General features: G+C 29.5%; 2 protein-coding genes across 2 annotated transcripts; both read left to right on the top strand.

Annotated features, from left to right (window-relative positions):
* The first annotated feature begins 1,000 nt into the window (after nucleotides 1-1,000).
* On the top strand, nucleotides 1,001-5,560 carry LOC114122120 (facilitated trehalose transporter Tret1-like). Its single transcript, XM_027984687.2, has 3 exons — nucleotides 1,001-1,143; nucleotides 2,304-3,046; nucleotides 4,656-5,560. Exons 1-3 carry the CDS (start codon nucleotides 1,089-1,091, stop codon nucleotides 5,214-5,216), a joined length of 1,359 nt encoding a protein of 452 aa, XP_027840488.2. The 5' UTR covers nucleotides 1,001-1,088; the 3' UTR covers nucleotides 5,217-5,560.
* Nucleotides 5,561-5,786: 226 nt separating this feature from the next.
* LOC114122136 (facilitated trehalose transporter Tret1-like) lies at nucleotides 5,787-8,773 on the top strand. Its single transcript, XM_027984705.2, has 3 exons — nucleotides 5,787-5,977; nucleotides 6,475-7,217; nucleotides 8,025-8,773. Exons 1-3 carry the CDS (start codon nucleotides 5,923-5,925, stop codon nucleotides 8,583-8,585), a joined length of 1,359 nt encoding a protein of 452 aa, XP_027840506.2. The 5' UTR covers nucleotides 5,787-5,922; the 3' UTR covers nucleotides 8,586-8,773.
* Nucleotides 8,774-14,534: the final 5,761 nt, after the last annotated feature.

The following is a 14,534-nucleotide window of genomic DNA, read 5'->3' as shown; positions in this document are numbered from 1 at the left end:
TATAATATAATATGTTTGTGAATATTAATATTGTAATTCTTTAAAAAATAATATGATCCAAAAGGTGATTTTTAATATTTATCAATCAAATTCAGTTATTAATATTTAAATAGCAGTTTGTAAAAATTGACCATTAAAAAGAAAAAAATATTGATATGTTTTGTTTATTTATATCTTTTGGACATTGTTTAAAATTTAAATAATTACTATATAATTTTATCGATGCTAAAGTTTTGGCAACTTTAAATTCATTATTTATTATTTAATGGTAGTATAAAATATTTATACAATCGTGTATTGATATATTTTACTATTTAACATATAAAAATATAATAAACTTGTACTTCGATTTTTCTTTATGAACATGCCACATGAGAGCTCTTGAAACGATATATGCTTTAACTTTATTTTTAAACAACTTTTAAAAGTCTGAACAAGCGTGCAGGATAGGACAATAGCCATGCTTATCATCGAACAATAAAGAATTTATTGTTATCATTATAAAAGGTTGAAGAAAAAAACATAATGCTTGTATTTCCATGTGTGTGATTCTTGTAACGTTTTTTCATAAAGAGTATATTTTTGGAGAAGTGTATTTTCAATAAAAAAAAATATGTAATATACAATAATATTTTTTACATACAATTTGTGAATATATACATTTATACGTTCTATTAAATTTTGAATGTTATTAAAAACGCTAAATTTTTGGATCATTTGATTATTGTTTCAACATTTTAATTAATATTGAATATTTTATATTTTTAATATTTATGATTTCAGAAAAATATATGAAACAATCAATTACTTAGTTTTTTTTTTTTTTTATAAACACGTTACTATTATATTTTACAAACTGGTTTTTCTTAAAGGTACTATACAATCTGTTTTGTATAATTGATTTGATAGGTTAAAATTTAACAATTAAATATTAATAACCATGATGTTACCATCGAAATGAAAAAGAAATATTTCATTGTGTTAGGTTTATTTTATTTTATCTACAATGTTTAGATAAATAGGTATGTAATATTTGTATACTATATTATTAATAAGATAAACGTTTTTTTAATTTTTTTCATTTAAAAATGGCGGAAGGAAGATTCAAAACAGTGTTCATTACATTTTCTGTTGCTCTAATAGGTATTTATTATTCCATATAAATAATTAAATAAATTCAATATGATGAAATATAATTATATATTTTATGTTAATTATTCATTATTTTAATGTATGTACCTACAGTCATGATTTGCTCCTATATTTTACCAATAGAAAATAAATAAAAATAAATGAATACAAACAAGAAAACAAAAAATAGGGAAAAATAAAAACTCACCTTAATCAGGATTCATATTATTTGTTAAAATTACGTTACTGAAAATTTAATAATAAGAAGCATACATGTTATAGTTATATTTGTTATTTATTAATCATCATAGTTTCACAATTTATTTAATTTTACAAATATTAAAGACAAAAAGTAATTAATTTTTTTTTTTTAATAAGGACGTATACCTAGTAAAATAACATAAATATGTAGCGATTTGAATTATTTATACGAGTTTTGGTTTATAAATTAATCTAAATAACAAACAATTTAAATACATACCGAAATGATGATGATCATTGGATGTTATCAATATAACATAACACCTTCTCCACAAAATATTGAGCATGTTTACATCTATTTTATTAATTTTAGGAGTTGCATTCATTATTAAGTTTTAAACAAAGTGAAATATATTATAATTGTTCAAAAAATACAAAAGCACAGATTATCTTGAATTTGAATAATTACGTAATAATTTAGTTACACACAATAAATCAAAATTATTTTTTAAAAGGAATTACTTTCCCAAAAACTAAGGATTTTCAGTAATTTCTCAGTGCCTAATTTATTTAAGGAGATTACATTTTTTGTACTAGGAACACAGCAGCACATAATAAGCATATATAGTTTAAAGTTAGTCATGCAGCCGTATTATTTCCATATTTTAATAGAATAACAATATTATATCTGTAATTGTATTGAGTTATGATTTGAAAATATACTAAATTTACAAATAAGTATTAATGAAACTGTAATAAATAAGAAATATACTAACAGATAAATAGACTAAAATATATTTTTTTTCTATAACAAATTTAAAATAATTTATTAGGTTAGGAAAAAAAAATTATTCATGAATGAAATAATATAAAAAAACGTGTCTTTAATGGCGCAGAAGCCTAGTTAAATAATAACAGTTATACGTGATAATAACATTGGTAATACGTATACCCATTCGTTTCGTCCTCAGCGAGTTTAGGTTCCATGGTCGTTGGTTCATGGGTAGGATGGTCGTCTCCGGCCACTTACTTAATGAAGACCAACCAAACCAACTTGGATGTGACCGATTACGGGATGATGATTGCTATGTACGACTTGGGAAACATGGTCAGTCCTATCCCTTGCGGTTATCTTCTGGCACATATCGGCAGGAGGTGGACGATTCGCATGATTGGCCCGATGAACATGATCGCCTGGATCGCGATTATCGTGTGGCCCTCCAAGCTGAGTGTCCTCTACATGGCCAGGGTGTTCGCAGGACTGTCAAAAGGGATGACCATGAGCTCCATTCCAATGTATGTGGGTGAAATAGCCGAGGTCAAGTTGCGGGGTGCCGTGTTGTCCTTGTTTCCGATTATGTTGTGCGTAGGCATGTTAGGCATACAGACGATCGGTCAGATGCTAAACTACACACATCTTAACATTCTGGGTCTGTGTTTCTCGGCCACGTTCACGATACTGTTTTTCCCAATGCCCGAAAGCCCGTACTATCTGATGCAGAAAAATAAAAGGGACCAAGCAGAGAGATCTCTCAAGACTATCCGAGCCAAGGATGACGTTACGGACGAGATGGAGCTCATTGAGGAAACGGTCACCAAGCAGATGCAGTCAAAAACCACTTACAAGGAGTTATTCCAAAACAAGGCCAACCGGAGGGCTTTTATAATTACGGCAGGAGCTAGTATGTTTCAGAGGCTCAGCGGCATCAGTCCAGTGAGTAATGCCTCAGTAACTGTTTGAAAAAATATATTTATATTATTATTAAGAATAATTATTGTTATAATAACACATTAACGTTACATTAGAAGAGGAAATGTTTTACCGGTAAAATATAGATTATTGCCGATTTTTGGTTATTTTTCATGGGGTGTCCAACAAAATACGTTTTTACACAATTCAAAATTTTAATTAAAAAGATTAACCAAAAAACGTGCACTATGTGTTTATACATATAATCATTTTCTAATATTTTTTAAACTATTTGTAAATAATTAAAATTGTTGATATTTTTTTATCTATAGATGACATTGAAATTTAGAAATCACAATTATTAATAAGTTTTTTATTTGTCAATATTAAATAACCAAAATTAATATTCACAATATTTTTCTATAAACATTTTAAGTTATCATTTTGACAAAATGCATCAAAATTTGATAATTATGAATTATTTTGAAGTTAGAAATTCATACAATTTATACAATTCAAAAATCACACCTATTTTTGTCACATCTGTGAATGTTTTTATTCTATATAAACTTGGTAGAGCAACAGAAACCTTGGTTAGTGATACTTAAAGAGATATTTTATATTTTTTTTTTTAGATAAAAAAGAAACTATTTTTTCATGTCTTGGATTAGTCTTATAACTTTTTATAAAACGAGACTTTAATAATATTAAATTTTATTACATTTAAAAAAAAAAATGTATTTTGAAGGAAATAAAAAAGTATTATATCTTTAGTAAAACCAGAAACTATTTTCATGACTTCAAATAAATGTAAATTTTACGTACGATACTAAAATGCATTAGTAATCAAAGAAACGTACGTCCACGTGATTTTTAACATCACATCACATCACTATTACACAGTATTGAGTATAAAAATAAAATATAAAAAACATATTATATTATATTCATGACATTTTGACATAATATTACATCTATCAGGTGGATCACCGTAATATATTCATCTTGAAATTTGATATATTTTATACAATATCTCAATAATATATTATATTTTTAGTTAGACAACTATATCTGGACCGATGATATTTTAAATAAGTATATTATACATATATATTTTATATTATTAGTATTTTCAATATTTTTATTGAGTAAATTGTTAACTTGAACTGTTTAAATAGAGTAAAATGAGATATAAGCTGTGATTTCTCGCGATCTAGCATCCTCCACCAACCACCTCAATACCGGAAAAAACAACTATAATCTCTTATTCAAAGATCTATCACATAATATAAATATTATTATTTTTTTTTTTATAATAATATTATCGTTGTATAAAATGTGCACAATAACAAAATCAAAAAAAAACTTATGAAACATACCATTGTCTACACGGTGACCATCTTGATGAGTGAGATTTTACAACATCATTACTAATTGCCAGTTTGAAAAAAAAAATGTCTTCATCGTGAACGCACCACGCGCTTCTCGGACCAAGACGGGCGTATAATCGAACTATATCTCCGACAGAAAGGTCTCCTAAAAACCCGTCTCCCCCTCGTCGCCGTACGACGCGAATGACATCCGATTCAAATCCATCCGTTCTAACCGACAACAATCCGAAATCTGTTCGCAGTTCATACACTTCACCTCGATCACGCTACCGTCCGCCAACTACTGGATGAACCCTTTGACGGCCGTCGTGCTGTTCACCGTGTCCAAGTACATCGGCACGCTGTCGCACATGGCGCTGGTGGACTGGATGGGACGGAAACCGCTGATGTTGGTCTCGCACGCCACGATGGCCGTGCTGACGGCCGTGTACGGCTTAAGCCTGTACGCGTTGGCCAACGGGCCCGAAGACCGTCCGCTGGCTTGGTGCCCTGTGGTCGTGCTGTGGCTTTACGGCCTGGCGTATTCCGTGGGCGCAGGTTCGCTCACGTACACGCTCATCGGCGAGATGTTCGCGGCCAACGTCAAGACCAAGGCTGCTCCGCTGTGCGTCATGTGCCTGGCCGGTTCGTCGTTCCTGCTGGACGGCACCTACACCAGAATATCCAAGGTGTTTGGCGTCTACACCAATTATTACATGTACGCCGTGTTCAACCTCGTCTGGGCCGTCGTCGCCGGTTTCGTCATGATCGAGACCAAGGGCAAAATGTTTCTGGAAATCGAGCAAATACTCGCGACCACCTGACCACTGCTTTTTCGACTGTAGTGGTACCCCCCGTCGTCGACCTAGTGGTGGTTTTTCAATTGATTAATTTCCCATCACGATTGAAATGAATATATTATACCGTTATAGTCGTGAACGTTTTGAGACAATCACGATATGTCACTGCGAAACTATATAATATGTATGGTGTCTCTACGCCCCTCCGCTAAAAATCACCACTGATTCGACGTGACCTAACACAAAAAAGTAAAAATGATATCGTATGGATCTATCAACGATTTTATGAGTTATTAATAAGACATTAGATAATGTAATATTATATATTAAAATATCGTTAATAATAAATTTTCGGATTATAATATGATTATTATTTCAAAGCTTTAATTAATATTAAATATATCATTTTTTTTAAGATTTATAATTTTAGAGAAATATATTAAATACCAAATCAATAAGTTTTTATTTTTTTAACTGGTTACTATTATGTTTACAAACGGTTTTTTCTTATAGGTACTTACTATTCGAGCAGTTTTGTATAATACATTTATTTGATAGGTTAAAATTTAACAATTCAATATTAATAACCGTGATGTTACCATCGAAATCAAAAATAAATATTTCATTTTAATAGGTTTATTTCATTTACAATGTTTAGATAAATATGTAATATTTGTTTATTATATTATTAATTAGATAAACTTTTTTTTTTAATTTTTAATTTTAAAAAATGGAGGAAGGAAGATTCAAAACAGTGTTCATTACATTTTCTATAGCTCTAATAGGTATTTATTATTCCATATAAATAATTAATAAAATTCAATACGTAGAAATATAATTATATACATAATATATTATTATACTAACTATCATTCATTATTTTAATTCATAAACAATCATAATATGCATAATGCATTTATATTCATTCACCAATAAAATAAAAAAAAATACAAAAATCGAGAAATAAGATAAAATAAAAACTCAATATCAAGATAGAAAATATAGGATAAAAATCAGAATTTATATTATTTGTTAAAATTACACAATCTAGCAATTTATTTACGCATTTCAATACTTGAAAATAAGTAGACTAAAATATTTTTTGATAGCATACTTTAAATAATTTTTTAGGTTATAGGAAAAAAATTTTATTCATGAATAAAATAATACAAAAAATGTGTCCTTAATGGCGCAGAAGCTTAGTTAAATAATAACATTTATACGTCACCAGCACATTGGTATTTCATATTATATCCATTATACACGTTCGTTTCATCCGCAGCAAGTTTAGGTTCCTTGGTCTGTGGTTCATGGATCGGATGGTCGGCGCCGGCAACTTACCTAATGAAGACAAACCAGACCAACTTGGAAGTGATTGATTACGGGATGATGATTGCCATGTACGACTTGGGGAACATGATCAGCCCTATCCCGTGCGGTTATCTTTTGGCACTTTACGGCAGGAAGTGGACGATTCGCATGATCGGGCCGATGAACATAATCGCCTGGATCACGATTATCATATGGCCGTCCCAGTTGGGTGTCCTCTACATTGCCAGACTGTTCGCAGGACTGGCAAAGGGAATGACATTCAGCTCCGTACCAATGTATGTGGGTGAAATAGCCGAGGTCCAGTTGCGGGGTGCAGTGTTGTCCTTGTTTCCAATTATGTTATGCGTAGGCATGTTAGGCATACAGACGATCGGTCAGATGCTAAACTACATAGAGCTCAACATTTTGGGTTTGTGTTTCTCAGTCATGTTCACGGTACTCTTTTTCTTTATGCCCGAAAGCCCGTACTATCTGATGCAGCAAAATCAGCGGGATGAAGCAGAGAAATCGCTCAAGAGAATCCGAGCCAAGGATGACGTAACGGACGAGCTGGAGCTCATCGATGAAACGGTTACCAAGCAGATGCAGTCAAAGACCACTTACAGGGAGTTGTTCCAAAACAAGGCCAACCGGAGGGCTTTTATCATTACGGCAGGAGCTAGCATGTTTCAGAGGCTCAGCGGCGTTAGTCCAGTGAGTAACGCCACATTAAATTGTTAAAAAATGTTTTATTATTTTGTATATTATTATTTAAAATTATTGTTATAATCACACTAACGATAGATAAGAAGAGACAAATTTAAAAATTATTTGCTAATTCTAAATAACGAACATTTATATTCACAATATATTTTATAAACATTTTTAGTCATCATTTTGACAAAATGTATCAAAGTCTCAATAATTGTAAATTATTTTGAAGTTAGAAACTCATACAATTCATACAATTCAAAAAGCACACTGATTTTTAACTTCTATGAATGTTTTCATTCTACGTTAACTTGAGATAGAGCAACAGGAACCTTTTTGTTAATACTTAAAGAGACTTTCATATATATTTTTTTTTGTTTCGTGTCTTGGATTAGTCTTATAACTTTTTATTTAACGAAACATTTATAATATCAGGACCGATGGTATTTTAAATAATTATATGCATATTGTATTATTAAGTATTTTTAATGACCAACTTTTTAATACTAGTATATTATGAAACATAACATCGTCTACACGGTGATCGTCCAGATAATCTAATATAGTTGTACAATTTACAACTTATTTTGACTAATCGGCGATTTGAAAAAAAAAATAATTTCTTTACCGCTAACGCACCACGTACAAGACGGGCGTAAAATGACAATATTGAACTCCGACTGAACAATCTCCTCAGACCCGCCCCCCCCCCCTCACCGTCCTACCGCGTGAATGACGTCCGACTCAAATCCATCCGCTCCGTAAACGACACAACGCTCTAACCTACAACAATCCAAAATCTGTTCGCAGTTCATACACTTCTCCTCGATCACGCTACCTTCCTCCAACTACTGGATGAAACCGTTGGTGGCCGTCGTGTTGTTCACCGTGTCCAAGAACATCGGCACGCTGTCGAACATGGCGCTGGTGGACTGGATGGGACGGAAACCGCTGATGTTGATCTCGCACGCCGCGATGTCCGCGCTGACGGCCCTGTACGGCTTGAGCCTGTACGCGTTGGCCAACGGGCCCGAAGACCATCCGCTGGCGTGGTGCCCTGTGATCTTGCTGTGGCTGTTCGGCTTTGCGTACTCCGTGGGCGCAGGTTCGCTAACGTACACGCTCATCGGCGAGATGTTCGCGGCCAACGTCAAGACCAAGGCTGCTCCGCTGTGCGTCATGTGCCTGGCCGGTTCGTCGTTCCTGCTGGACGGCATCTACACCAAAATATCCAGGGCGTTCGGCGTCTACACCAATTATTACATGTACGCCGTGTTCAACCTCGTCTGGGCCGTCGTCGCCGGTTTCGTCATGATCGAGACCAAGGGCAAAACGTTTCTTGAAATCGAGCAAATACTCGCGACCCCTTGATCACTTCGATGTCGACTGCAGTATGCTGCCCAGTCGATCCTGCAGTGATGTTTTTTTTTTTCAATTTATCGCTTGAAATGAAAATATACGCGACCTAACACACAAACGTATAAATTATATTTTATGGGTCTATCGAAAATGTTATGATTTATGATTAATATAATATATCAACATATAATTTTTTTACAGATACTAGTTGTGCGTTATTATTAGACTTTGTCTAAGAAAAAATGACAACGCTTGGCACTAGGTGGATTTCGGTTTTGACATAATAAAGTTCTCGAGCGATTTTCCATAGTTAGTTGCATACATTATCTGTAAATATTAATTTATTATAATATATTATTATTATTGAATTTATTTTACTGTTTAATAAGTGAATTTTTGATGTAGAAATTGTGATTTTCAATATTTTACTACAATATTAATTACACGAAGAACTATATAATTTTTTACTTAAAATCAATGTTTTCTAATAAATTTTTTAGTTACAATTAAAGTTGTATAAGATAACTTTAATTGTATGAAATAGTTATTTTTTTATTAAATATTCCAAACGAATTTCACCTAGCTGTCAAATATATTTTTCCATTATACAAATTTACTGGTTATAAAATTCAATTCTCATACGCTGTCACGCTGAACGTTTTATTAGTTGGTCATTATAACCTGGTCGCGTAGTCTACACCCGAGTTATACCTGACGATAATCCTATAATGAACCACTTACCATTGTTTTATTTTGTAAATCATCAATAGATCCAATAACAATTTAATTTAAAAATATTTTGTAACTAATATTTTATTATTATAACGAAGAAGATAATTGCTTTGTTAAATAATTTGATGACGTTAATTCATTATGTATACCTTGGAGTTTAATTAACATAATATAAAAGTCACCAGACGAAATAAGAAAAACGCGAACAAATACGATCAATCATTTTTATTAATTTTCACGAGACAAAATAATTGAAGCTATTCCAATAAAAATAACGTTAAGCTTTAAACTACGTTCTTTATATTATTAATTTGTTTCGCTTGCTGTACGTTTTTCACATCCTACCACTTTGAATTTAGCAACAGTAGGCACGTGCTTGTAATTTCAATGACCACAGTAATTCTATTTTATTCTCAGCATATTCTTAGAAAGTTCACATTGTTCAAATATACTTGATTCAATAGGCGCAGTCACTATACGTAATACTGCAGAAGTTATCATGATCTTATTATAACTAATAGATTTATTTAAAATTTAAACATATTTTGTGACTTATTAATGTTGTCATTGAATTCTTACTAGTTATTAACTATAGTGGTACTAAGACAAAAAAACTATAGATTACTACATTACGGTAGTATAAATTAAAATTGAAAAAATTAAGACTTAAAAAAATAATTTATTGCTGCAAAAATAAAATAATGAGTATTTCATTAACTTATATTTATATTTCAATGTATATAGTTCCTATGATTTATGGGTTTACAGCAGTTGTGCTCTATGGTCGATTGAATGCATTTGAATAGGTGTGTGTTTGTCGCCATACAATCAATTTACACACGACAATCACCTCTGAGTTATGGAATTATATAATTGAAAAAGATTCTTAAAAAGACTGAAATAAAAGTTTAATTAATTTAGAAATTATCTGAATCTTAATACATATTTTCGCATCATTTTTCTTTAACTACACTATTTAATTAAAAATTTAACAAATTCTACCGTGTGGGTTTAATTTTCTATTTAGAACTATTATTTGAGAAAATGTTGTACTTTCTTATTGTTTCAAACAGTGTCATTCACAAAATCCTACTAAAATCATACGTAATCGAAACAGTTTAGTATAATATCACAAATTAACTATTGTTATTGATATACTCTACAACCTTGTCTATACAGCACGTTAATGATTTTAATAATTTACGTTATGCATTTATGTCTTCAGACGTTTAATTGAAAACTTACTACGGTTACGAACAACTTAAAGGTCTGATGTTAACATACATAGAAATACCTGACATATGCACTTTAAGGAATATTAGCTAATCCCCTTTGGCTATTCTGAAGGTATTATATTATATATAGTAATATAAATTTGCTGTTATGTTTGGCGTGATTTATCCAAATAATTGAAATTCTACTAGTATATTATACTATAAATAAATATTTCTTCTCAGGCTACAAATAGGTTAAGCTTGTAACTATACTAAATTTATTACAAATATAGAATAGAGTATATACTGAAAAATTGAATTTTATAGTAAATTATAAACTGAGTATTTTATTTTTCACATAGTTAGGTAGTTGAATTAAATTAAATAATAATAAAATAAGTATAATATTGAAACCTAGATATTCATATAGAAATAATATATGCACAGAATAATTTTTCTTACCTATAGCGATTCAAAGATAAAATCGTATATTGAAAAAAACTAAAAAAAATGTTCAAACATCCCAAAAAATATTCGTGAACGATAATAATATACGAGTTTACATTTTAATATATTTTATATTTTGTCAATTTTGTAACGCTTTCTCTTTCAAGTTTTATCATTTTAAATTTTAATTTTACACAGTTTGTTCTTTTTAGAGAAATATATTCTTTTACATAATATTTATATACCTACATAAAGGCACATTCGATTTACATGAGAAAAATAAATGTATAGTCAAATGATTTAAGATTCTAAGTAAAGTGATCTAATGTATTAATGTATACGAATTATTTCAAATGCTCCGTGTTTTATACGCTATGAAAATATACATAAAGACCTCCAAATCAATAAAATTGAAGACCATATTATACGCACCCTATCAAACAATATTCATAATTCAATACTAAATTCAACAGGTTCACTATTATTATAATAACTTTCATATAATTATTAACCGTTCCAACATCGTTTAAGACTCAGTCATTCACACAGCTTCATTAGTTAAATTCTATCCATAATCTTTAATATATATATTAATGTTTCAAGTTTTTTTTAATTGTTTTTCTATACTTTGTGTTTAATATTAATTTAAAATTTAGGTAAATAGCCTGCAGATATACCTGTTACTCTGTTAGTATATTTAAATATTTTGTAATCATCTTGCAATGATAGTCACAAACTTATTATTTTCTATTAGCTATAGTTAGCTATAATATATCATTTATAAATATAATAAAAATAGTACATTAACGGCATTTCTATGAAAAATTGTTAAAATTGTTGTAATGAATAAATGTTTTATCATATTTTTTTTTTTTAGCCATTTTCGTGATTAACGTTATTAAATTTAATAATTTATAAGCAACCAATAACACTATTTTTTTTTTTTTTTTTTACAAGGGTTTATAATTCATAAAAAAATGTATTTATAAACAATTTATTTGAATGAAAATCTTTACTTTTTGACATTTTAAATAACAATTTACACACTATCTATTAATAACCTAAATTCTTACACAAAAACAAAATAATTTTGAAGAGATAAAATATGATTGATGAAATAATCATTTTTATTCAGATCAAAAATAAACTTTGACAACTTTATTTATCACTTTGATAAATTTATACTTATTGGTCATTAATTATAATATTATAATGGTACAAATCACGATGATATCAAAAATGTATAAATGATGTTTTTGTGCTAGAAATCAATACATAATAATGGTATTTATAAATATTTTGAATGCAGACAAACATACCAAAAATCATAACAATCATATTAAAATTAAAATTGTTTATAATTTTTAATTTTTATTTATTTATTTTTTTTAATAGGTACTTATAAATAAAACTGAAACATTATCTTTTGAAAATTATTAATGGATAATATTTAATTTTATAGGTGCTATAGCTGTCTACTTTTTCATCCAATATGGCAATATAATATAATAATTAAATAATACAATTTCACATTATGATTAGTTTCAGACTGTTATACTTTTAGAAAATATTTCTCTAAATAACAATATTTTTCGTTTATTACTAATAAGTTATTATTTATTTATTAAAACCAATTATACAATGAAAATCTTAAAGTTTAAGTTTTAAAAATTAATTTATTGAACAATTTTAATATAAAATATTGTGGTTTACTTTGTGTATATATTGTGATTTAAAAGAATGACATTTTCATAGCAATTAATATCCAATTAAACATTTCACGTCAATTCAATTCATTAAAATCAAAATACATTATTTAAATTTAAATTGTTAAGTTGTAAAAGTAAGCAATATTAATAAGTAATTTACCTCAAAACATATTGATGAACAGCATACAATCTGCCGGGCAAAATATTATTTTTGGTATAAATTTCTATAATATTTCGTAAATATTTCGATTACTATATTATATAAAAATAACTAAGAGAGCTAGTTATATATTATATTATACAGCTTAATTTTGCTCGTTTCTGAGATATTGAAAATATTTATTAATTTTAAATTACTTGGAAAGTTAGGATTCAACGCAAACTAGAACTTATAAGCATCTAAGAACATCAAAAGATTTTGAAGAAGTTTAATTACTAACGTAGAGTAGGAACATAACAACTTTTAAAACCATCGACCGATCTTATATTGTTGTCAGCCTTTAAAAAAAAATCGTAGACCTATTTTATACATAAATTAAGATTTAACTTTTTAAGTAACTAAAAAAAACAATAGGTAACGATTGTCTCAAATGATATAGATTAATATTAAATTATTTATTACAAACTACATTTTTTTGTACTATTATAGTATTTATAGTATTACTAATAATACGAGTATGTATATAAAACATGACGATTATCGTTTATTATTATTTTCAAATGTCAAAATAATACTTACATTTATCTACCTACTTGAAATTGTATTGATTTTTCCTTAAGGTATTTATGTAAGGAAAGCAAAAAATGAAACATTTTTCTATTATACTTAATGAAATATTAATTTTATCAATGTGGATTCGTATACTGTAATATTATTTTGTGCCACAATAAATATTTGAAACCTTGAAAATCAAATAATGTTTTTTTTTAATAATGAATCTTATTTACAAAATTGAAAATATATTTTTGCCTACTATTCAGTTCATATTTAATGTTCAATACATCATTCATATATATCTAAGTTGAGAATGGTCTGTATAGCAATATATACCTACGCACATAGTATCAGTCAAAAACGATCGTGTCTGTAGCGTAATAGGTATATACAATTAACTTAATGTTATAATTAGGATCACTCAAATAATATGTGGCGCATGTTATATATAGAACCTATACATAATATATTGGCTTCAGTGCAGGTCTCGACTTTTTAACTCGATTGCGTCAAGTTGATTATTATAGCACGGTGTACAAGTATAATATACCTTTTATAATAATATATAGTTCAAATTAAAATCAAAAAGAAAAAAAAAATCTATAAAGGCATGCCACAGAAGTAAACGCGAACGTTTATCATTGAGCTGAATCTCGTTCGATTTAGATGAATCCGTTCGTATTTATATATATAATACACATAGGCACACAGCACACACCTAATAAACTTTCGGTTGTTGTTGCCAAGAACCCTATATCCCGTGTGCCTGTTTTGTTTGTCCGTGGTTTTTACTCGTATCTCCGTCACCCCCGAGCCCTCGTGCCCGCCTCCGTCTCCAAACGATTGATTAACGGTTCCGATAATGGCGTATAGGAGTGGTTTGAAGTCGCATATAGTCTGTCCATAAATTTCTCAAAACGTCAGTTGTTTTTGGATATCCGCGGCGCAGAACAATGAACACGTCCTCCGTTCGTATACGGCCGGTAAACTTTTGACCTTACCGTCGCATTCAATGCTAAACGCAATAACCTACATATATATTGTAATGGCGAAAGAGTTAAATCCCGTATTCGAAATGCACACACTCCGTATGGCGTGTACACGATATTATTACGTATAGGTACCTTAAGGGGTAGGATACGAC

Source organism: Aphis gossypii, chromosome 3 (genome assembly GCF_020184175.1).
Source record: "Aphis gossypii isolate Hap1 chromosome 3, ASM2018417v2, whole genome shotgun sequence".
Taxonomy (NCBI): domain Eukaryota; kingdom Metazoa; phylum Arthropoda; class Insecta; order Hemiptera; family Aphididae; genus Aphis; species Aphis gossypii.
Note: the sequence above shows the minus strand (reverse complement) of the source record. Positions and strands in the feature narration are given on the sequence as shown.